The sequence below is a fragment of the Prionailurus bengalensis genome, chromosome C2, assembly GCF_016509475.1.
Source record: "Prionailurus bengalensis isolate Pbe53 chromosome C2, Fcat_Pben_1.1_paternal_pri, whole genome shotgun sequence".
NCBI classification, from domain to species: domain Eukaryota; kingdom Metazoa; phylum Chordata; class Mammalia; order Carnivora; family Felidae; genus Prionailurus; species Prionailurus bengalensis.
The window spans coordinates 70,402,335-70,425,653 of NC_057350.1; the positions used below are offsets into that span (position 1 = coordinate 70,402,335).

Sequence of the window (23,319 nt, forward strand, 5' to 3'; positions counted from 1 at the left end):
TTTCTCCACCTGCAGAAAGGAGAAAAGTATCTCCAAGTTTGTTAGGGGAACACGGGCAGATAAGCCCAGAACATTTGCCACAGATAATCCTGTGCCACACAATATCTGAGAGCTTAACTACACAACCCCTGCTGGGTCCTTCAGGCACAGTCAACAGAAGGGAGCAGCTAACGGACGCTTACCTGTCATTGCCTTTGTTCTTTTCAGGCAGACAAATTTCAGATGTACGTCACCTACTGTAAAAACAAGCCTGATTCCAACCAGCTGATCCTGGAGCATGCAGGCACCTTCTTTGATGTAAGCCATGATTTTCCATTCTTGAGTCATTGATGAGTGGGTGGGTGGAAATGTTTCTCTACTTTGGGATAGTGGGTTTTTATCCTTTAGTCCTCTTTTTAATTTGGCCACCCAAACCTCTATCTCAGGAGTAAAGCATGGAGAAAAGCCAAAGCAGTGCTTGTCTTTTGTTTTACCCCATCCCATCTCAAGTGGTGTGGTTTTAGACAAGGAACATTGGTCCTTCATGCCTCAGCACCAAACTGGGCTGGCCACCATCTTGTGTGCAGAGAGACCGGCAGTATAACCCACACGTTAAGATGTTTCATTTCTTCATACACAGCTCCCTCAAATGCATACACAGCTCCTTCATACACAGCTCCCTCAAATGCAGGGCTTCTCAAAGTGTGGTCCTCAGAGCAGCCACATCAACTTCACCTGAGAACTTGTTAGAAAGGCATATTTTGGACCACCTCCCCAGATCTGTTGAGTCAGAGTCTCCAGGGCTGAAGCCCAACAATCTGAGTTTTAAGAAGCCACTCAAGTTTGAGAGACACTACTCACATGCAATTATTTCAACCTTGACTACACATTTGAATCACCTGGGAAGTTTTGAAAATACTGATTCCTGGGTCCCACCCTTGTGATTCTGGTATGATTGGCTTGGGTTTGGCCTGGACTTTGAGAGTTATAGCACAGCCAGTGCTGATCACTTGGGCTGTAATGGAAGCCAAGCAAAGATGGCACGGATGTACCTTTTGTCTGGTCCCTTGCTTTAGAACAAGGATCCATCCCTGCTAGTGAATGATGGCATAAGTCTACATATTGCTAGGCCCAAAAGAGTGACCTGTTGGCTATAAAGTGAACAGCATCAAATGGGTCAATGTAGGATGTAAGGGAAGAACGAGGCGTGAAGAAATTGGGGGAGGGAAGTTCACTGAGAAAGAGACTGTAGCAGTGATGGCCATTATGGTAGTCCCATCAGAAGTGACAACAACTTGAAATACAGAACTTTTTAATGTTTGTTAGTCTGTGTTTCTGCCTACCTGCTTTCATTTCTCCCATGAATATTTGAGTATTTACTATAGAGAAGATGGTGTTCTAGGCACCTTCAGGAATACAGACATTTAAACATCATTCCCATATTCAAGTTTACAAAATGAACCTCTGAGCATCTTTCTAGACTGATGCTGCCAAAATAGAAATGATTCCACAAGTGTCTCATTGCTCTGTAAAGGAATGACCCTTGAATGGGAGAAAGCCAGGCAAGAAAAAACATACATGACTTTTTTAAATGAAGCGTTGATATGCAAATGGTCCTGAGTGTCCCAAACTGGAATTTTAAGGTTAGATTTGATAAAACAGAAAATTCAAGAAAAGTACTTCTTTAACTTGGTATCTGAATTTATTGGATATCATACTGGATGTTCTCTACCACTATTACCTCTGTTAATAATGTATTTTCTTTAACATGTTTCTGGTCGATTACTCATCAATAGTATGCAGAAGGGTGTTTGTGAAGTTTTAAATGCATTGTGTCCTGTCTTCCACATAGCATTTTTCTGAACATCCATGTCCTGTGCTCTGAGCATGCCTCAGACTCCCCCGCTTCCTCGTCTTTGCTCACAGTGCACTCTCTGCCTTACCACTCTGTGTGTAAAATGCACCTGCACAGACACACACATACACACGCACACACTGTCACTCTTCGGAATTCTTTCTATCCTTTAAAAGTCAAATGTGTCCTGCAGGAACCCTTCCCTTTCCCTATGCATGTGTTATACTTTGTATCTCTCTTATAGTGTTTATAACAATTTCCCTTATGGAGGTTATCAATGTACCTTTTTATTACACATACCTCCTCCCACCTATGAGCCCCTTGAGGTTGGCTGATGATTTGCTTGGTTTATTTTGTACACATCATAGTGTGCGGTGCTAATTGGCCTTTTCCTTTAGTCCTATGGTCATCATATTCCTGTTTCTAGCCAATTTCTAGACTTTGACTAGTAAGTTAGATAACCTCCAAATTTTACACCCTTCCCCCACCCTCCATTCCCAACATAGTGCCTGATGAGCCTCTACTTTAGTTGGGAAGACCACTGGAAGCCAGGAAAACCGTCCACTAGGTAGGAGTCCCTGGATCTTGGCATAGAGATGGAGAGGGAGAACAGTAACCTCTCAGTAACCTCTCCTGATTGTTCCCAGAGCTTTCCAGAACCCGTAATATTTGTAGCTTTTTTTCCGTTTCATCAGAAAGGGTTCCCTAAGTTCTTCACTTAGAAAATATCTGCTTTAGGCCCTCATTCTATAAAAGAGATAAGCCCTTAAGAAAGGCTGTCTTTTAGTATCCATTATCGTAAAGAGTGCACAGAACATTGAAGTTCCAGAAAGGGGCACACCTTCACACGATCCAGAATTTTCTACTTCGGATGTGAGAGCTGTGAGGCTGTGGTGTTTGATGCTAAGCTGGTTAGCAAGCATGGTTCGGCGGACCTAGCCCCCGGAGGCAACGCCTTCCTCCCTTCCTCGCTGCCCCACATGCAGCCTTCCCAGAGTTGGCAGAGATGGACGGCTGTCAAAGGTGCCCTATTGCCGGTGCTCTCTTGCCAGAGCTGCCAAGTAAACAGACGATGTTCCTTTGCCCAGAGGGTCAGGCTGCCAGCTCTTTTGCCCATCACCCTCGGACAAGTCCAGCTAGAACTCCACACCTCTAGGGAAGAGGCACACGGGTGAGAAAGTTGCTACCTTCTGGGATAGCTGGCAGGAATGCGAAAATTGTTTTTTATTCCCTTTTCTTCCCCTTCCTTCATGGCCACATGACAAGTCCTCTCTCACATAACTTTAAAATGTTTCTTGGGCGCCTGGGTGGCTCAGTTGGGTAAGCATCTGACTTTGCTTCAGGTCATGATCTCACAGTTCATGAGTTCAAGCCCCACAGCAGGCTCTCTGCTGTCAGAGCAGAGCCTGCTTCAGATCCTCTCTCTGCCTCTCCCCTGCTCAAACTCTCCCTCTCTCAAAAATGGATAACATTAAATTAATTAACGAGTTGATTAATTAATTAAATGTTCCTCCCAGTGCTTTGTTCTTACTGACCCTAGCCTAGGACAAGCCCGTGGTACACACCTACAGATATAGATAGATAGATAGATAGATAGATAGATAGATAGATAGATAGATAGATATAGCTATACGTTATATGTATATTTAAAGTGAACACTTTAATGGTTTTAGTATATTCACAGATATGTGCAACTATCTCCACAGTCAATTTTAGAACATTTTCATCACCTCAAAAAGCAGCCCCACACCCTTTAGCCATCACCCCACCTTATCCTCCCACCTGTCCTTAGTGCTAAACAACCAATGGTACATTTTCTGTCTCTACAGATTCACCTATTCTGGACATTTCATAAAAATTGAATCATATAATATGTATTCTTTTGTGACTGACTTTTTTTACTTAGCATAATGCTTTCAAGGGTCCATCTATGTTATAGCATATATCAGGACTGCATTCCTCCTCATGGCCAAATAATATCCCATTGCATGGATATCTCACATTGTATATCTCCATTCATCAATTGATGGACATTTGGGTTGTATCCACTTTTTCACTATTATTAATAATACTGCTGTAAACAGTGTATATAAGTTTTTGTGTGGGAGTATGTTTTCATTTCTCTCAGGTATATACCTAGGAGTAGAATTGCTGGATCGCATGGTAACTCTGTGTTTACATGCTTGGGATTTTTCAACAACCTCCTAACTGGTTTCTCCATCTCTATATCCCAACCTCCGCCCTGTATGTTGTTATTAGGCTAAATTGCTCTCTCTGAGACATCGCTTTCACCATGTTTTTCTCCTATTTAAGATCTACAGTACTTTTCCATTGAGAAGCTCACCACCAAATCCTATTTTTTTTTTTTATCTAGCTCAACCCTATCAATGGCCTAAATATATCTTGCTTATCTAACTGTACTTTTCATTTTTTCCTGGACTCCAGGTGTACATCCTCTATACCATTCTGCATGGTCCTCATTATCATATAAATACCCAATGATTATTTCCTGTGCATTTTTTATATGCTTTCCATTTATAGAATGCCACTCGTCCAGTTTTGCACTTCCCCACCCCCACTTATCCTCTAAACCTCAGCTGAAGGCTTTATCTCTACTAAGCCATCCACCACTCCTGAGCCCAGCCATTGCTCTCTGTTCTCGCTGGGAATACCTTCCATCTCCTTTGTTGCTATTTATGTGTGTGAGTATTCTGAGCCACCTGGTGTGTGAGGTTCTTGAGGCAAGGGGACTACATAGACCCTTCACTAACCTTCACAGCACCTACACCTTGGGGCGTGGAAGGTCATTTTGGAGGCAGGATAGAGAATGGTGTAAAATGAGAGGCTAGAGGCCCTAACAGCAGCTGGAGGTCATGGGTGTAGCCTGGGCATGAATGGCGTGGAGAGGAAAGACTTGTCACTGGGGATAACACAAGGAGAACAACTAAAAGTGATTCCATGGCTATCAGCTCAAGAGACCTAAATGAGGGAGATGCCATTGATCACAATGAAGAAGTTGTAAAGAATACAGTGGTGATTCTGGGTTGGGATGGGTCTAAGTTGAAGAGAGAAGGGATGGTAAAGGAGATATGCCCTCGTGCTGTTTTAAGGAGACTGAGGGAGAGGAAGACTCAGGAGCCATCGGCATAGAAATCCGAGCCCCACGCCCTTATTCTCATCGTCCTGCTAGCCCCTTGTGATCACCTCCGCTCTGGGTTGATTTTTCCTTTCACTTTCTGCTTCACCACCTCTCCTTTACCCTTCTGTCTGCTGTTACCTCCTCACTCTTGTTTTCCACTTTTATCCTTCCCCATTTCTTTATAAGTTTCATTTCTGACACACAAATCTGCTTTCTCTCCCTAAAGCTCCTCCCCTTTCACCACCTCTCCTTTTCTCTGTGTGTTCATCTTGGTCTCTCTTGGTTCTCTCCCCATCAAAGAACGGTTCCTCATAATTTTCTACCCTTTTTCCTTTTGCTCTCTTCTCACCCCACCGACTTCCTCCCAAGATACACTCATACACACACCCTTTTGTATGTCATGGTGCCTGTTTTCATCCCTGTAGGAGATACAGCAGCGGCATGGTCTGGCCAACTCCATCTCTTCCTACCTAATCAAGCCCGTCCAGAGGATCACCAAGTACCAGCTGCTCCTGAAGGTACTTCCCCTCCCCTCTGGGCACCTCCTCCTGCACTACTGATCAGGTCCAGGGAGCCCCAGCTTTGCCCAGGATGGGAAAGCTTCCATCTCAAGACCTTTCCTCCATCTAGAGCAAAACTTCAGAGGTGAACCCCCATTGGCTTTGCTGGCTCCCAGACTGCATGACCTATCCTGTGAAACTCTAGGTGTTTATTTGCTGGGGGACAGAGGAGAAATGAGAGCAGGAACACGTTTTGACTGCTTTCATACCTGCCCACCACTGCACAGTTTGGAGCAGTTATGGCTGACACTTAGGGCCTCACTTGCTCTTCCCTCCTGGGACAGATTCCTCCTCGTGGTCCCTCCTACTGTCAGGGGTCAAGGGGACACTGCCAGTCAACATAGACAGTGGAGGCCCAGGGTGGCATCTACCATTGCCTTAATCTCTGTGTTTATCAAGACTATGAGGTTTTTGAGAGAAAACACTCAAAGAGTGCATATTAAAACACAATGACACTCTTGTGTCTGGAGGATCCCATATGTTAGGTAGGGGTTCTTTTGGAGCCAAGCAAACAGATTTGGATTTTCTCCAAAATATTTTCTTTGAAATTCAAATAATCAAATTATGTAAAATAGTAAGTAATGTGGGCTGCTTCTTCAGAGAAGGATACACCAACAGTCTGAAGATGTGACATTTCCCCCACAGAAAGCCTGGGAAATCGATATTATAAGCAGTTATATAACCCCTATGTATATTAATTCTCAAGGTGTAAGGGTAGAGTTTTCCCTGAGTTTGAATATTTGGCTGGTTGCTCCTCAAATGCAAAGGATAAAGGGATAGTGAGAGGCATGTTGTAAGTAGTATAGCTCCAGAGAAAATCTGCTGAAATTCAACTCATGTTTAGAGATGCTTGCAGAATCCCAGATATTCTAGCTTCACTAAACCTGAAAAACAGTCTAGTTTCACATCTAGGTTTCTGGTCACACTGGAGGTGCCCACGGACAGCCACTAGGGTCTCCCTGCTTAGCACATGTGATTCCATGATGAGAAGAGCATGAGCCCCCATGGGGCCCCATGAGCCCATGCCCTGGACCTCTTCCCCACTGAGGGTCAGGTCAGGGACTAGCACCACCCTTTCCCTCCTGCCTCCGCCTTCAAACCTTCTCTTTCCTCGTCTCCAAGAAAAGACATTTTGGGCTTCTGCTTCCAGGCACTCAACATCCAGGCCTGCAGAAATGGCTTAGAGAGTTACAACACGGCATCATGCCCTTGGCCTTTGTTGAGAACTCATGTGAGAAGTAACAATGTGCAGAACATCTTGGCTGTTTTGGCAGAACTGCTTTTGAAGATGTCATCTTTTTTTTTTTAAGTTCTTTATATAAAGACTCACAGAAATTCTCGTAAGATCTCAGAGTAGGGTGTGGGGGTTCTCTCCTAAATGATTGGTGTACTCTCTACCTTTAAATCACAAGAGCTTTTAGCTCCTTCTTTGCCTTTGACTATCAGACAATTAGCATTGAGTCCTATTACGACTACTGTATTGTTACTGGTTTCTCCTTAGCCCAGATTTCTGTGTGTAATGATCCTCTCCTTCCCTATCCCATTTAACGCTTGATCCTTTAAAATGATTTTTCTTGTACTGGAAGATTTTTTGAAATTCATGTTTGTGGTTATTAAATTTAAGCATCTCAAAGCTTTTCAGGAATTGGTGGGGTTGTGAATTAAAAAGTAAAACAAAACAAAACAGAAACTTGCCCATCCACACTTGCCAATGCCTTAAGTCAAGTAAGATCCAGTTCAGGGCGCCTGGGTGGCTCAGTCGGTTAAGCGGTTAAGCGTCTGGCTTCGGCTTAGGTCATGATCTCACGGCTTGCCTGCCTCATGAGTTTGAGCCCCATGTCCGGCTTTGTACTGACAGCTCAGAGCCTGGAGCCTGCTTCAGATTCTGTGTCTCCCTCTCTGCCCCTCCCCCACTCGTGCTCTGTCTTTCTCCTTCAAAAAATAAATAAACAATTAAAAAAAATTTTTTTTAAACGTAAGATCCAGTTCTAACAGAAATATAGCTTTTCAGCTCTCCCTTTTAATCCCACAGGGCTGAAGTTCCCCGGATAATTATGTGACAGATAAGAGAGGAAAGTGGAGGATGGACAGGCTGCCCTGTGTTTTGCTTTAGGTGATGGGTGGGTGGGCTCTGGGCCCTTCACTCTATAACTGGATGTTTTAGGAAGAGATGACTGTGCAGGTAACTGAGAAGGAAAAAAAATGAAGTAGTGGGAATTTGTGGAAAATCTGTAAAAAAGATTTACCAAGGTAATTTTGACCTCTTATAAATGCATTGGTAGCAGAGTACTGCGGAGTAAAAGCTCAGTTTGCTGAGCTCTTACTATAAATAAACAATATGGGATTTATTTTCTTATTAAAGACAGTTTTATTCCAAAAAAACTGACATTTAATTATCAGTATCCTCTGGGATTCCTCACTTTGGGTGTTGCATGAAAGTCAAAACTATCTGTCAGTTAGTGTTCAATATTCTCCATGTAAATCTGCTACAGATGTCCTTTGAAGTCTAAATTAAATTGGAGCTTTCTCTTTAATAACAAGTATATCAAGGATCCAAGGAGAATTTATGGGCTTTGGTGGTTGATTGATGGACTTGCCACACTGCTTTGGGGGGTTAAACCATTTGGAATTTTCTATTGCACACTGAAGCATATATTTCTTATTTGTCTCTTGTGCTTCTGCCTGGAAATTCCTTTGAGGATGTATGGGAAACAAGGTCAGGAGAGTTAAAATTAGGAAAGGGTTGGGGAGAGTCAGAGAACTTCAGGTTGGCAGAAGTAAGTGCAACTTTCTGAACAGTGATGCCGTTATACCGACTGGAACCAAGGACAGAGCTGAGAACTGATCACTTCTGCCTCCCCAACATGCTCGAGGCAGTTCACCTCTCCTTTGGGCACTCAAAGCTCCCTTCTTCATATGGGATTGTATCTGAGATGACACAAAGGATTGGACTTTCGTGTCAGATGCTCACTAATCAGATATCTTACCAAGTATAAAGCTTTTACTAATAATTTCAAGGATACAAATAATCCCAAGGAAGAGATAACGCAGAGAGAAGTCCAGAACCATCAACAGCTCTAAGCCCTTTCTTGGAGCATCAGGACATGCTGTGGCCCAGACTAACACACAGACTTTCTAAATGGTATATCTTGTATGATATCATTTACCCTGAAGAGAGCCATTTTGTTTATGAAACATACTATTTACTTAGATAGTTGCATAGCATATGTGATATCTTACAGGGAGCCATGCCCCTAAAGCCATAGATTCCAGGTTTGTTTACCGTAAGAAGTCCTAGACAAACCAGATATATCCTACTAAAAGCATTCCCTAGATAAGGATTCTCCTGCTAGGTACTACCATTAGCCAGGAAGTCTGACATGTTTACAGGGTTTGATCTGGTCAACTTCTTTCTTTCCTGGAAGTGCATCTCTACCCCATCCACCCATCCTCTGCCTTCACCAGCCCCTACAGAAGGAGAGGGTATGGATTGCAGATCTGTTGCTTAACTGTTTTGTTTCCAGTGTCAAAACGAACAAAATACAATAACCCTCATAGGAAAAATGAATGCCAATATTCCTCTGGTTTGGGCAAAATCACTCCAAATGGCCCTTAGAATTTTTAAGATAGTTGAAGATTATTTTTTCTCCATCAACCAGATACTATATGTTTTTGTGGAGAGAATACTGACCTAGTCTTCAATGAGGAAGTAAGAGAGGGCATGCTCTGAGAAGCCTCAGCGTGGTGGACGTCATGGGGGAGATAGGGTTGGCATGGTGGGTAGATTCTAGATTTAAGATTTAAAAAGAACTAGTCCAGAATCCCATATACTGGTCCCAAGGTATGAACTCCTGATTTATATGATCTAAAAATATGTTATAACTCTGAAATTCTATAAACCTATAATGTCTACGAGCCCAGGTTGCTCCCAGTATGGTGGGAAGTCAGCATTAGGGAGAAGAGGTACATAAATAAATGTGGTGCCAGAAGTAGATGTCTGTTGCTAAGTCTAGGGAAAAAATATAGTGGTAGAATCCTTTGGAGATAACTCTCCATCCCACCCCACTTTTCTTATAGCTTAGAGGAAACCATTACGGAGAACAAAGTTGGTCTGTAATCACCTTGATGGGTTAGGTGGTGGGAGGGTGGGAAAGCTGGGGCAAATGACTCTAATTGTTTCTGGACTTTTTCCCCAGGAACTTTTAACTTGCTGCGAAGAAGGGAAGGGAGAGCTCAAGGATGGCCTGGAGGTGATGCTCAGTGTCCCAAAGAAAGCCAATGATGCCATGCATGTCAGCATGCTGGAAGGTAGCTGTCTTCCCAGCCTCCCTGGGGGGCCTCCTCCTTTCCTAAGACTAGGGAGCTTGTGTTGTGGGAAGGAAGTGGCATGACATCAGGCAACGGGCAAGGCTGGAAGAGAGGAGAAATGGCAAGTTGTTACATAGGTCCTCAGGAGGTGTGAGAGGAGCTCCACAGGGGCCAACTCGATCAATACCTGCCTCCAGATAGAATCAGACCTCAGCTGTTTTGGATATGTGGATAACTCACTGCATGGGAGGTAGTCCAGGACAGGCCATCATCCTCACTATAAATGTGCTAGAACCCTGACCCACAGCAGTCCTGTTCATCTGCAATAGCATTTGCATCGCATTTGTCATCAGAATGAGTAGAAGTCCTGCATGCATGTGGACATACATCCAAGGTCTCCAGCCTTATGTTCTTCTTTTTCTTCTATTGTAATAAAATATACATAACATAAAATTTACCATTCTAACTATTTTTAAGCACACAGTTCAGTGGCATTGGGTTCACATTGATGTTCACATTGGTGAGCAACCATCCTTACGGCCTTCCTAGCAGGTGAGAAAAGTCCAGCCAGACAGACCTGATAGGACTTCACCAATGTACATTTAGTCCACTGGAACCATGGTCTTGGGACCCAGAAACCTGGTAGAGTGAGACTCCAATAAAATGCCCTTAACACCACAGAACAGAGGAGCAGAGCAGTTGCACTGGGACGGAAGTTGTCGGATGAGTTCAGACTCCACATTCCAGTCTGGCCTGGAAAACAGATGTTAAGGGGGATCAGTGTACTCTGTTGTAAATATGCAGAGCTGTGGGCTGTTTTTTCTCCTCTGGACTCCATCTCTCATCATCACCTTCCCTCCCACCTCCCCCACCTCTAATCTTGGTCTGGTCTCACTACTTCCTGGGCCACTCTGAATATAGGACGCTATAATTCTTCATATAGCGGAGCCCTGGTTACCTTCTCCAGACTGAGCACTAACCATCTGAACATATTCCTGTTGCCACAGTTCTCTGCCCCCTTTTCTGTTTGCACTCCATCCCCATCCCCAGCCCTGGGTGTCCTCATCTGTTAGCACCCTTCTCCTCCAGCCTGTCCCTGACCTATATTCTGGATCCAGTTACTCCAAGTATGTGGAACAGTAGCAGCAACACCTGGGAGCTTGTCAAAAGAGCAAATTCCTGGACTCCACCCCACAGCTACCGAATCCCAGTATTCTAGGGGCAGGAGTGGGCAGGAATCTGTGTTTCGACAAGCTCTGCAGGTGATTCTCAAGCACACTAAGTTTCAGAACCCCTGTTCAAATTTAAAGTGGAATAAATACAGCTGTTAAAGGCTTACGCACCACATTGGACAGGAGCCATCAAAGGGAAGAGTCCTGGGAATGGACTGTAAGAAATACAGCAATGACAAATAAAGTGGAGTGGAGGGCTCTCCATCAGACAGTCCTCAACCCCAGTCAGAGCTTGGAGCCCAAGTCTGTGGGGAGCTGTAGAGGAAGAAGGTGATATGGGGTTTGCCCTTGCAGGACGTCCCAGGCTTTTGAGAAGATACCACTGATACTGGTTATGTGTAGGAGACCGGTGCAGAAAGGGAGATCTGATTACAGTTCCCTAAAGCTATCTACTCAAGTATTTAGGAGTGTCAGGAATCAGAGAGAGAAAGCGATGTGGGAACGGAATGCTCACAGTCAGGGAGACCTTTCCAAGAGGGGAGTGGACCATGGCACCCAGACGGGGTGCTACAGAAACTCCACAGGGTGGAAACGGGTGTCTTTCAGGGTTCGACGAGAACCTGGATGTGCAGGGGGAGCTGATTCTCCAGGATGCCTTTCAAGTGTGGGACCCAAAGTCACTGATCCGGAAGGGGCGAGAGCGGCACTTGTTCCTCTTTGAGATCTCCTTGGTTTTTAGCAAGGAGATCAAAGACTCTTCAGGACACACGAAATATGTTTACAAGAACAAGCTACTGGTAGGTGGGGCAGGTGGGGCAAGACAAGTCTCCCTGTTGTCATAGAGCCTTTGGGCAGGAAGGGCTCTTGAACACTCAGCTCATCTCTCCCCTGGTGCCACACCAAAACCATCCTGGACAAATGAAAATGCCTCCTATTTGGAAAGCTGCCCCCTCGACTCCCCCTTCTGCATTTTAGAGTCCATCGTTCTTCTTGATGTCTGCTTTTAGCGCCTCCCTCTTCACCTTCCCTCCCTGCAACCTGCTAATCAGGCAGGTGCTTGTAGATCCTTTCAGCCTGGGTAGAGGAACAAAGCTTCCAGTCTGTTGAAGTTTGATTGACAGAAGCCCCTCCCTCGGTCCTCTCCTCTTTGTCACCTTTCCCTTCCCACCCCAGCCCTAAGTTTCCTACTGCCCTCCCCTTCCCCGCCTCTCACAGGCATTTCCTGTCTACAGACCTCAGAGCTGGGTGTGACGGAGCATGTAGAAGGTGATCCCTGCAAATTCGCCTTGTGGTCTGGGCGCACCCCTTCCTCAGACAATAAAACAGTGCTGAAAGTAAGTACTGCTCTCCACTGGGGCTGGGTTGAGGGTTGAGGGTGGCAGGAGAAAGGCAGGGGGCTGGGGCACATGATTCCTGAAAGGTGGGACCTGGAGACTCCACCGGGAAGGGCAGTATCACATTGGTATCAAAAAGCAAGTTCTATCATGGACATAGACTTGAAATCTCAAAGATCTGTGGTCCCCTAAGTCGATCCCCTCAAGCGCATGAAGAGGGAGGGATGCAGGGAGTAGCTGCTGCGCTTCCTCAGCAGGGCCCACTTAGATATGTTCTGTCCACGTGTCCCCTTCAAGGGCAAGGACAACTGACCATTTGACAAAAGGTACCTTGATTTGATCCACGTTCGTTCAATACTTTTTCCTGAACACCTACATAGAAGGTATTCTGCTCAGTGCTGCTTGTAACTACAAATGAGAGATGGACCTTGTCCTCTGGAAACTTACATTCTAGAAGCTCTCATAAATCACACTAGCAAGGGAATTATGTTGATTGAAAGGAGTACTAAGAAAGGGCCTTTCTCCAGATGAGGGCCTTAAGGAGTCATTCTAACTTTCCAGAGCTCACACAGCCTGGGAATATGCTCGTGGTAACGTACATCTAACCAAGAAGGGGTCCTGCGGATGGGGCACCCATCAGTCAGTTGCTTATCAGTGGGTGGCTATCACCAAGGAAAAGATGGTCCAACCCTGACAAATGCTTCACACTTGTTCACTAGGAATTGCCTGCCTAGCCGCCACCTGCCATCAGACAGAATTACCTGAAAAAAATTCCACAAAGACAAATGGGATACTTATGAGATGGTAGAAGTGCCTTCAATTAACATGTTTACCAGGCTAAAAACCCAGCATTGACTTTCAGTCAGCATAAGCCTATGTAGCCATGCTAGGAGTTGAATGTGCTGATATAGACCCATACCACTTGGTGAATAGCCACTGCCTTCAAATGCCCCTTGCTACATCTCCAGTGTTCCCCAGAACTCCCAGCATCTGGTAACTGATGTGTTCATCCCTGGCCCGGCGGGGGACCTCCACATATGCTCCCACACCAGGACAGATGTCAGTATTGGTCAGTGCCATGTGGAGTATTAAATACTTTGAAAATCACCCCCGTACAAGTGTCCATTGAGTCTTGAGGTTATAGCCCCATTCTAGGAGTTGCAGAAGAATTGAAGAGTCATATGCGTAAAATAGAAATGAATTCCTCAAACATTTGGTGTCCTTAAAAGTAGTGGGTTAAGCCTGCAGGAGGAGGATTGAGAACAAAGGAAGATGGGGTGTTTACTGTTTCTCTCTGTGGCACTCCAGGCCTCCAACATAGAAACCAAGCAGGAGTGGATCAAGAACATTCGAGAGGTGATTCAAGAGAGGATCATTCACCTGAAAGGAGCTTTAAAGGAGCCAATTCAACTCCCCAAAACACCAGCCAAACAAAGGAACAATAGTAAGAGGTAACCAGCGTCTCTCCTCTCAGCACTGCCTCACATGCTCCGGGAGCGGGAGTGGGGTCTCCCTCTGCTTCCACAGAAGGGGTGTGCTGTGTAGTTGGCACCATTCTCTGTGAAGTCCCATCTAAGATGAGCAATCTTTTCTTTAAGCATCTCACCAGTAACTGTCAATTGAATTCAGCAGGGCTTCATTGGGCACCTCTTATTTCATAGACACTCTGCTGGGTGCTCTGAGAAGAGAAGGGGAAGATGCATGATGAGTCCCTTCCCTCGAGAACCATCTAACAGTTGTGTCTCCCACGCAGAATGGTTAGACTAGAAGAACCAGTGCTGCTGATGGGGACAGTAAATGCTGTAAAAATTCATTCAGAGGGGACTTTAGATGAGCACTTGAGAGGAGCGTCCAGGGAAGGCTTTGGGAGGGAGGGGGGCCTAAGTGGACTGTGTAAGACAGTAAATGAGTTTTGCATACTGTAATGGGTAGGGGATAGTATGATGGGGTTATCACTGCAGCTCTTCTGTAACCCTCGAGTCCTCACCTTCATTTATCTGAGATAAGCAGGGGGACTGATTTTTTTGTATCTTTATCTCTCTGGGCCCTCCTGAATCCCAGTTGCCCTAAACTGGTGGAAGACTTCCTAGGTGTTCCTTTCACAAGTCTCCATGTGACAGTCACTCACAATGACTCTTTTAGAGGGCACTTCAAAAGAAAGCATTCAAAACCATCATGTTAACATTGAAACAAAACAAAACAGAGTTCTGGGGTGATAGTCATTGACGGCAACAGGCTCTCCTTTCCTCCCCTATTCATGAACAGGGTAAATCACAAGGATTTAGTTGACCTTTTGGTGCCAACAAGGATGCATTAACTGAGGACCTGTGGATAGTAGCATTAGTACAAAGGGAGGTGGTAGCCCAAAGAAGGGTGTGACTAAGGTAGGGAGAGATACCACCACAGGACAGAAGCCCCCAAACCTGCGTGGCCAGAATAAAGTCACCTCTCAGTGCTGGAAGGACAAATTATGAATGTGTTGGAGGAGGAATTATTTGCATTTCAGTTACCTGCATCCAGGATCCAGGGATGGAATAGACTTACTTTAGCACTAGAGGCAGACCCTGCTGTAGGAGGCCTCTACTTTAATATAGAAGGTAGAGTGGAAATGTTAAGAGCTCAATGTCCAGGAGCATGCAGGAAAGGATATTCAGGTGAGGTTGGTTCAAGTTTCCCTGTGAAAGTGCCCCTTTTTCCTACGTAGCAGAGTTTGAGCATCTATAGAACATGAGGTGGACATATCTTGGAAATGCCTCCCACCTTTTCTCTGTCATTGTCCTGAAATAGGAGGGTGAAAAGCCTTGGCAGATTCTGCAGAGAACAGTCAGGCTGTCTGTAATTTCATTAGCTTGGCTCCCAAGATATGGGGACAGAGTTTACGGAGGAGTGAATTGGCTTGGAGAACACTACCCACACTCCTGGATGGGCTCCCCACCTCCCTCAGAACTGGCTTCATCTGCAATGGACCAGAAGGGCCCACGATGGGCCAGAATGGTGGGAGGCGCAAAGTACAGCCAACTCTCAACTCTGTGCACATGGCAGGGAGCAACGGCCCAGATATCTAAAACAGCAGATGATCTACAAGTCCTTTATTCCTGGTCTTGAAATGCATCACGGAATTTCATTTTACAGCAGAATTTCCTTCCTATGAATGTGTGGCTTACGTTATTAAAATAAGTTGGCATTTCCCAGCCCGTAAGTGGCGGTGAGAAAGCAGTTGACCTAGAAGTGTTCTGAGCAGGAGAAGGCACTTTTTGGTGGCTAGAAGATACTGTACCCGCATGCACACTAACGTCCATGTACACCAGATCATAATTGTCTAGACTCTGTGAGGCGGCTTCAGTATATGGGGAATTTTGTCCATGTGGTGTCATCCTTATGCAGCAACTTCCTGATGCCATTACTTCTCCATAAGTAGCATCAGGGGAGTAACCTTCATAAGCTGGGAAGAACTGTCAAGTTTTGTGGTAATTTTTCCATGTCCATGTCCCTGGCCCACACCTCCTTCAGTTTTTCCTGACACTGACCACCCAGCCTCACCAGTTCCCAGGCATCTAATCCCCTTTGCCCTGGCTATGCATTCAGTGCAGGACTGAGACATAATTCTTAAGCTGGAGAATTGAAGGGATATGTAAGTGGGACAGCTAAATGGTCTAGTGGCCCAGGAAGGGCATATGCCGGGAGTACACTCAAGAGATTACCTTACCGGATGCTCAGGAGCAAGCTGACTCAAAAAGCTACTGTGGAATCTGTGATCTTTGAGATGATGCCTTTGTGTTGATAAGAAATCATCATAAATAGGCATGAGATCAACAGGACCCACCAAGTTGAAGGAAATAATCTCTTCCTCCATACACAGGAGTTGAGCATCCAGCATCAGGAACTCCCCAAAGATTATCTCCTCTGGAGGAATATCTCACGTCGTTTTCTTAAGCAGAAGAAATACAAGTCAAAATATCTTATCAGCTCTGTTTTCTTTATAAGCCAGCTATAAACTAACCCCCATCCTCTTACAGCATGTAGAAAAACTATTTGAACACTTTAAACTCTGGGGTTGTCAGAGATTACCCAGTCAGCTGGATAGAAGCCTTGGTTCTAAGTAGGATATACCTCTTCCTACTGCCTATTATAGACCCATTCCCAGTAATAAATAAATAAATAACTGCCTCCTCTATGCCATGGGTCAGAGGAGTTATGGTGTGGGGGGATCATTCTGTGTTCAGTTATCAGCACAGGGATTGTGTGCTTAAGTGCAAAGGTGACATCTTCGAAAATCACATAGGGCTGCTCCTTTTAGTGGGATAATTTTAGACAAATCCCTGTTCGAAAGTGCTGAGACTCTGCTCTGCCAGCACAGCTGGAAATCCTAGTGTGCTCTAAACCCACAGTGGTTCCCCCCACCCCCACCCCTGTTTTTTTTTTCTCTTCTTCCTGCAGGGATGGAGTGGAGGATGTTGACAGCCAGGGGGATGGAAGCAGCCAGCCAGACACCATCTCTATCGCCTCTAGGACCTCTCAGAATACAGTGGACAGTGACAAGGTAGGACAGTGTCCCAACCTTCCTTCCCCCAAGACTTCTTGTTGGCTTAACCACCCCTGGAGAGTTACCCTCAGAGGAATTTCTCCCACTATGGAGCCCAGCCTCAGGAACCGGTTGTTTCTTTGTGCCAGCCAAAGTGGAAAGAGCAGGGCTGGAGGAGCTATGTCATAGTGTGGAGATGTCGTCTGAGGGGACAAAAGACCAGGTGATCAACCAGACCTCTCCTGTCGTGAGAGTTTAGCAGAAGGAGCAAAGTTGAAGGGTGAGAGGGTCTGGGTCTCCCGTCCTCTAGAGATGTCCCACTGGGCGGCTTGGGTGGCTCTGCCTCGTGGGAGGCTGGACCTCAGGGCGCTGAGGCTGGGATAGTTTCCTGAGACCTTAGTGGCTATGATTGGCTCCTATTTATAATGGTTGAATGGAATCATCTAAAATTAGACCAAGACCAGTGATTTGGCAAATGGCCACAGAGATGCTGTTTGGTAAGAGCCTTCTTTCTGAAGGGGCTCCAGTGGAAATGATGCCTTCCTTGGGCCAGAGTATCAGGGCTCAGTTCCTGAGGCACAGAGGACCAAGAAGTGGTGGTGTGTGAAGCAGCTTGGAGGGATGTAATAGTCTTGCAAGAAAGCCTGGTCGCTTGGTCTCTTATATTTTGGAGCAAATAAGCAAGAAGTTAGTAGCTCTGGAGGCAGTGAAAGAAAGGAGACTGTAGCAGAGACCCTATGTATTTGTTCAAGCGAGGGGAAGAATTCAGCTGTCTAAATTTGCATCAGAGACAGGAAGATTTTTGTCTCTAACCCTATAATCATTTGCTTACCTCAGGGTGTTAGGGTATGAAATGATCTTTTGCAGCATATTAGTGATTTTATGAATGAAGGTATGGATTTCCAAAGACTATTTGGCCCTAGTCTATCAAGACCCAATATGTTGGCCTAGTCCTTCAGCCTCAGGCAACAGGCTGTGTCCTTGCTTCATTTTTGTTTTCTAAGTTATGTTTTTTTAAAGATGATCTATATTCATTAGGATTTTTCCTAAATTTTTTTTCTTACTGGGGGAAAAAAAAGACTGTGCCCCATGGTTTCCAAGATCATGGTGCTAAATCACACTCTAGACTAGCATTCAAGGACATTCAAGCTAATTCTGTCTGATGTCCTGCCTTCAAGTTTCTAAGCCATTTTTGACTATCAAAGTGTATGGAAAATTGTTTTTTTCCATTTGTAAAAACATACAAAGAAAACTATTCCTGTACCTCCCTTTCTCCTTTGATGTGTTGTTTAGAAATGTAACCTAGAATATCCCACAAATGAGTGTTTCTTTTTAAACAGTCAGTGGGTGGGAAGGAAAATGCAATGCTTCCCATGTTCAGAGAGAGCCTGTTAGCCCAGGGGATCCATCCCTTCCAGCTGCTACTCCATCCTCCCACAGCCCTGACCTAGACGCAGGGCATTTGTCTTGTCTTCGGCTCCAGCCATTCCTTGTCTTCTGGCAAGGTAAGTGAGGCTAGATTAGAACACTTCTGATGGCAGGCATGTCACTGTTAACAAAGAATCTTGGTTACTTACATGTTATTCTATGAATAAGGAAACTGAGGCCCAGAAAGATTGAGTGACTCAACCAAGAAGGTTCTAGTCATTAGTGGAAAAGCAGGAACTAGAACCCAGATCATTCTGCTTCACTGTCACGTTTTTCCCTCACTCTCAAAGCCAAGGCATTGTACTCCCAATGCTAAGATTAACTTGGCTGGTCGGTCTTTCTACACATTCCATAAAAACATTAGTCACATATTCGTGAAAAAGCACCCACCATGTGCCGAGCTCTGTGCTGGATACTATAGAGTGATGTGGACTATTTGTTGAATGTGAATCCTTCTTTGTGTAATTTTCGTTTGATGTGTGTCTCTATAGCCAGGCCATTAAGCCCTGATGAGGGCAAGGTTGTCTGTCTGCTTCACTGATGTCCTGGGCCCACAGCACACATGGATGCTTGGGAAAGACTTGTGGAATGAATGAACAGAAGGAACATAGTCCCTGATCTCAGAAAATTCCAGCATTGAGGGGCAGCTAAAACAGCTGGTCTGAAAGCAGCCAGATATACAAACATTGTATTTTTAAATGTGCTAAAGAAATCTAGAAGTTCCCTTACCTCCAAGCAGAAAGCATTAGTCAGCTGGAGAACCTGGCCTGTTGGGAACAGGAACCCCCAAATCCCTTCTCAGACCCTGGGAAACATGGGCAGCAGGTCTTGAGATCTTAAGAGATTCTGTGTTCTGTACCTGAAACCTGAAAAATCACCTAGAAATAGTCACACTCTCAGAATAAAATAGAGGGCCTGTCTGTGACCTTGCACTGTAATTTAGAATGTTCTTACTCTTCTAACACAGAACAGTGATGCCGGGACAGCCATATGTCCTCCTACACTCCCTTTCATCAGGCAAACCATTAAGTGGGATCTTTGATTTCATAGATGTCAACAGTGTTAAGCCTTCCCCTAACTGTACCAGAAGACCTGGAAACTGGTCTTGTTGGTTTCCAAATAGTCAGGTGAACGGACTCTGAAGAAGAACAAGGTAACCAAATGGACTGATTCAGCTAAACTGAATCATATTCAACAGGGCAGCTGTGACTCACCCCACAGGGATCAGGGTCATTTTAACAATGGGTTTCTAGAAAAGGCCCCAGTCTTCCTTTTTTAATCCAGAGGAATTAGAGCACAGCCCCGCTATATTGGGTAGATGAGGAAAACGTAACCATTAAAGAGTCATGACAGACCAACTTGAGGAGCTGTGGGGCCCTAGGACCTCTCCAATCACCTTGTGTGTATTTTGTGTGCTGTGGTGGGGTGGAAGGAGTTTAGACACATCTGGGTTCAAATCCCAGCTCTGGTGGTTGCCCTCTGTGTCATGTTGTGTGAGTTGCTGTGCCTTAATTTCCCTATCTATAAGACAAGTAATACTCATCTCACTGAGTCCTTGGGAAGATTAAGTAAAATACATTTACTTGGCACCTATAAGACATTCAGTAAGGGTTAATTTTCCACCATTATTTGAGGGAAAACAAAAGTTTAGGCGCTATGAATATGAGTACACAATTATTTAACAGGTTGTGAGGATCTACTTCTTGAGTAGAATTCTGCCCTCTTTGTTCATTGACTATCAGCAGGTTCTTTTCTATACTATAGCTGAACAGATGTAGCTTCAACTTACTTGTGTGTAAACAGAGCAACTTTACTTCTCTTTCCATTTGTTAGCCCTTAGCATCTAAGGCTTAGATACTTGTTGTTAGCCTTGGCTCATGGGTTATTTGAGTAGCTGATGGATTATAATTCATTACTGTCAGGTATTCATTTTAATCATCAATTTGTAGCATCGTTGGCCATTGGCAACCCCTGGACTTTAGATATTTGAAGACGGTTGTCTTGTCTTCTAATCTTCTGTCTATAAGTCCTCAGTTTCTCCAACTGTTCCTTGTATCAGTGTATTTTCATACCCTCCTGTACCCTGGTTGCCTTCCTCTGGATTTCCTTCAGTGTGTAACGATCTGTATAAAGTGGGGCATACAAGAATGGTACTTAATACAGCAGATGTGATCTAACTAATACAAATTCAGCTTCTTGTTCTAGGGCTGCTATGCCTAGTCTCCTCCCTAAGGTGGTACATGTGTCTAGGAGTGGTGTGCAGTGGTTGGCTTATCAAATCCCCATGCCTGTTTTCGTGGACCCCCCTCATTGCACAGGTGACTTAGTAACCTGAGGGTGGGAACACTTTATATCTATCAGATTTTCTCCTGTTCAGTTCCATCCCAGTATTCTAGTACATTTTGAGTGTGAATTTATATTTGGAATATAAATTTTGTCCAGTACATCAGCCACATCTCCCAGCATTATTAGATAAATATACCATCTGTAGCTTCATCCAAATACTTGCTAAAAAGACAAGCTTGAGGATAGAAGACTAATGCCCAGCCCCTTTTCTGTGTAGCAGAGAATCTGGGGTTGCTTACTTGTGTTATGAATCTCCCTATGATGAGGAATCAGTCTGGTATTCTTTATTCTTCATTAAGTGCTAATAAAACCAGCATGGGGGCTTCAGTAAATAGCATTGATCGCTTTCCCCCAAGTTGCTTTTGTTTCACCCACAGATGGGTCTGCATAATTAAGTTCTACCTTACACCTGTCCCATGCAAAAGTGTTATTTTATGAAGGCAAATGGGTGTGCTTACTTGGTTCTGTTGTGCTCTGAGCCCTTTTCTGTTCCACCCAAAACATGCTCATGCTACTCTGGGCGTTCCACTGTTAAGACTGTTCTGTATGTGTGTGTATTATGAAGTGATGGGACTTTGCAACCACACTTCAAAGAAATACAGAATTATAGAATTCCAGGGAGGTAAGGCTCGGAATGAACTGGCAGTGAAGAAGTAGCTTGTTCAACATGATGGATGTCTGCTGAATAATTTCCAGCTAATGGCCCAGAAGCAGCCACCTGCGCAGTGATGGCCCCTGTGCATATATTTACTGTGTGGGGTAGGCATGCTGCACATGTTCAGTAACTGCTTACTCCGTTGAACATTACAAACTCATCCTGGTTGAAATACTCTCCAACTAAAAATCACTATAAATTTGTAGACATGTCTGGGCTGGCTGAATACAGGGAAGTGGAAGTGAAATGGAGTTGCAGATGTTATTCTCCATAAAAATTCTAAGGGCAAGAACACTGTCAGAACATCCCAGAGCTGATTGTGATTCAAGTGAGAAATTTCAAGTACAAGCTAATGTGATCTAAGTTAACATACCAGGTGGGCTGATAATGGCAATGTGCTGAAGGGGGACAAGAAAATTTGTGAAGAAGCCTGGAGATTTCAGGATCTAACTTAATAGTTTTTAAACTGGACTGTCAAATCAGTTTAGTGGGTCATGGCCAAAATTTTGTTTCACTGGTAGGGAAGTCTCAGTTTAGAGACAGCGAAGGCTCAGCTAAGGGGAAAGTCAAAGGATTCCAACAGTGTCACTCACTGCAGTAACATGATACCTATAACAAGAGGTGGGGAAGCCTGGCTGCAGGAGCGTTCTGAGAATAGACTTCCTTAGAGCCTCACCTGGTTTATCAGAATTTGGTAATCCTGATGCCTACACTTTGGGAGTACTTAGCAAGCCACTGGGTGCAAAGGCTGTAGTCAGAGAAGGTCCAACCCTTGAACTGGTGCATTGGTGACAGTGTAACCCATGCCATGGAGCATAGACACTGCATGAAAGAGTGTCTGTGTGCAGAGGAGACATGTGATAGGTCCCTCTCTGGGTTACTGCCCGGCACTCCCATGAAAATGGACAACATGCTTCCTAAAAAATGGACAGTATGCTTCCTGGAGTTTTAAGAACCCACAAATCACTGGGTTTTGCCACTGAAGAGAAAACCAGACACCTAGAAATGTGGAGACTCAACAGTGTAAGGACTAATAAACATCCTATCAGTTCATACAAGGTAATAATCTTTGCTTGGCAAGTTCTTAAAAACCATCAGGTTGGTCCACCCAAGGTTGAGTCTTCAGAATGTGATTGTGACAGCTTGTTCCATTTAGCTGTGGTGCCAGAGCAGGTGAACCATCCACTGGAGATCTAGCCCATTAAATGCACTCTACCAGAAACCGAAAAAAACGTGATGGGGAGATCCCTCTGTACTTCTGCTACTCTGCCCTTGATCTCAGTGGCGCCTGAGGGCCCTAAGATATTTCCTTCTAGGGAGAGATTTATGTTACATCCTACCTAGTAACCAAACACGTTCTAACCCCAGAATAAATGAGAAGAGTATATAATTGTACTTCCAGTTACCAGGGCTTGGAGAAACCCAAACTTGACTTTATAAGCCAGTCGGTCACATCTCACCTCCACAACACTATTATGGGTCAGAATTGCCATGTGAATCCTAGATGGAGGAATTCTGGTTTTTCTGGAGGACTTGCTAGTCACTCCAAAGTCTCTTCCAATTTTAAGTGCAAATCGTGATCCGCCCCCCCCCCCCCCCAGAGGTTCTGAATAACCTAAGTCCTGGACTAGGTTTGAAGATGGCTTTTGTTCCTAGTACCGTTCCTGTGGTGGGCGGGGCCCTGGGGGAGGGGTCAGGTGGCTGTGGGCAGCAAGAAGCTGAGGATTTCCTGCTTCCCAGGAAGCCAGAAGCTCCCTCCTCCTGTGCTGCTGTCACCTCCCTAGAAACACTGCTCAGTTCTCTCCTGAGCCACGTTCAACATGGTACAAATGTGCTGCCTTTTCAGAGCAAACTGATAAAGTGTGAGGAGTTGAGGTCACAGGTTTTTCTCTAAATAAAAGGTTCCTCAAATAAATGACTGGCTTCCAGCTGTTGCATACTACCAATGGGTGTGAAATACACTTTGCTGAAAAATGCAACCTAGGTTCATGGGGCAGAATCTCTCATGACGACATTATCTT

The 23,319-nt window shown here is 44.8% G+C and overlaps 1 protein-coding gene across 20 annotated transcripts in view; it reads left to right on the forward strand.

Moving 5' to 3' along the window:
* Positions 1-23,319, forward strand: part of KALRN (kalirin RhoGEF kinase) — a 677,424-nt gene that overhangs the window by 445,396 nt on the left and 208,709 nt on the right. For all 20 annotated transcript variants that reach the window (XM_043594359.1, XM_043594361.1, XM_043594360.1 and 17 more), the window contains exons 27-33: positions 208-297; positions 5,399-5,491; positions 9,730-9,841; positions 11,620-11,810; positions 12,246-12,347; positions 13,656-13,798; positions 16,785-16,887. In XM_043594359.1, coding sequence (XP_043450294.1) covers positions 208-297; positions 5,399-5,491; positions 9,730-9,841; positions 11,620-11,810; positions 12,246-12,347; positions 13,656-13,798; positions 16,785-16,887 — 834 coding nt within the window. The remainder of the gene's footprint in view (positions 1-207; positions 298-5,398; positions 5,492-9,729; positions 9,842-11,619; positions 11,811-12,245; positions 12,348-13,655; positions 13,799-16,784; positions 16,888-23,319) is intronic.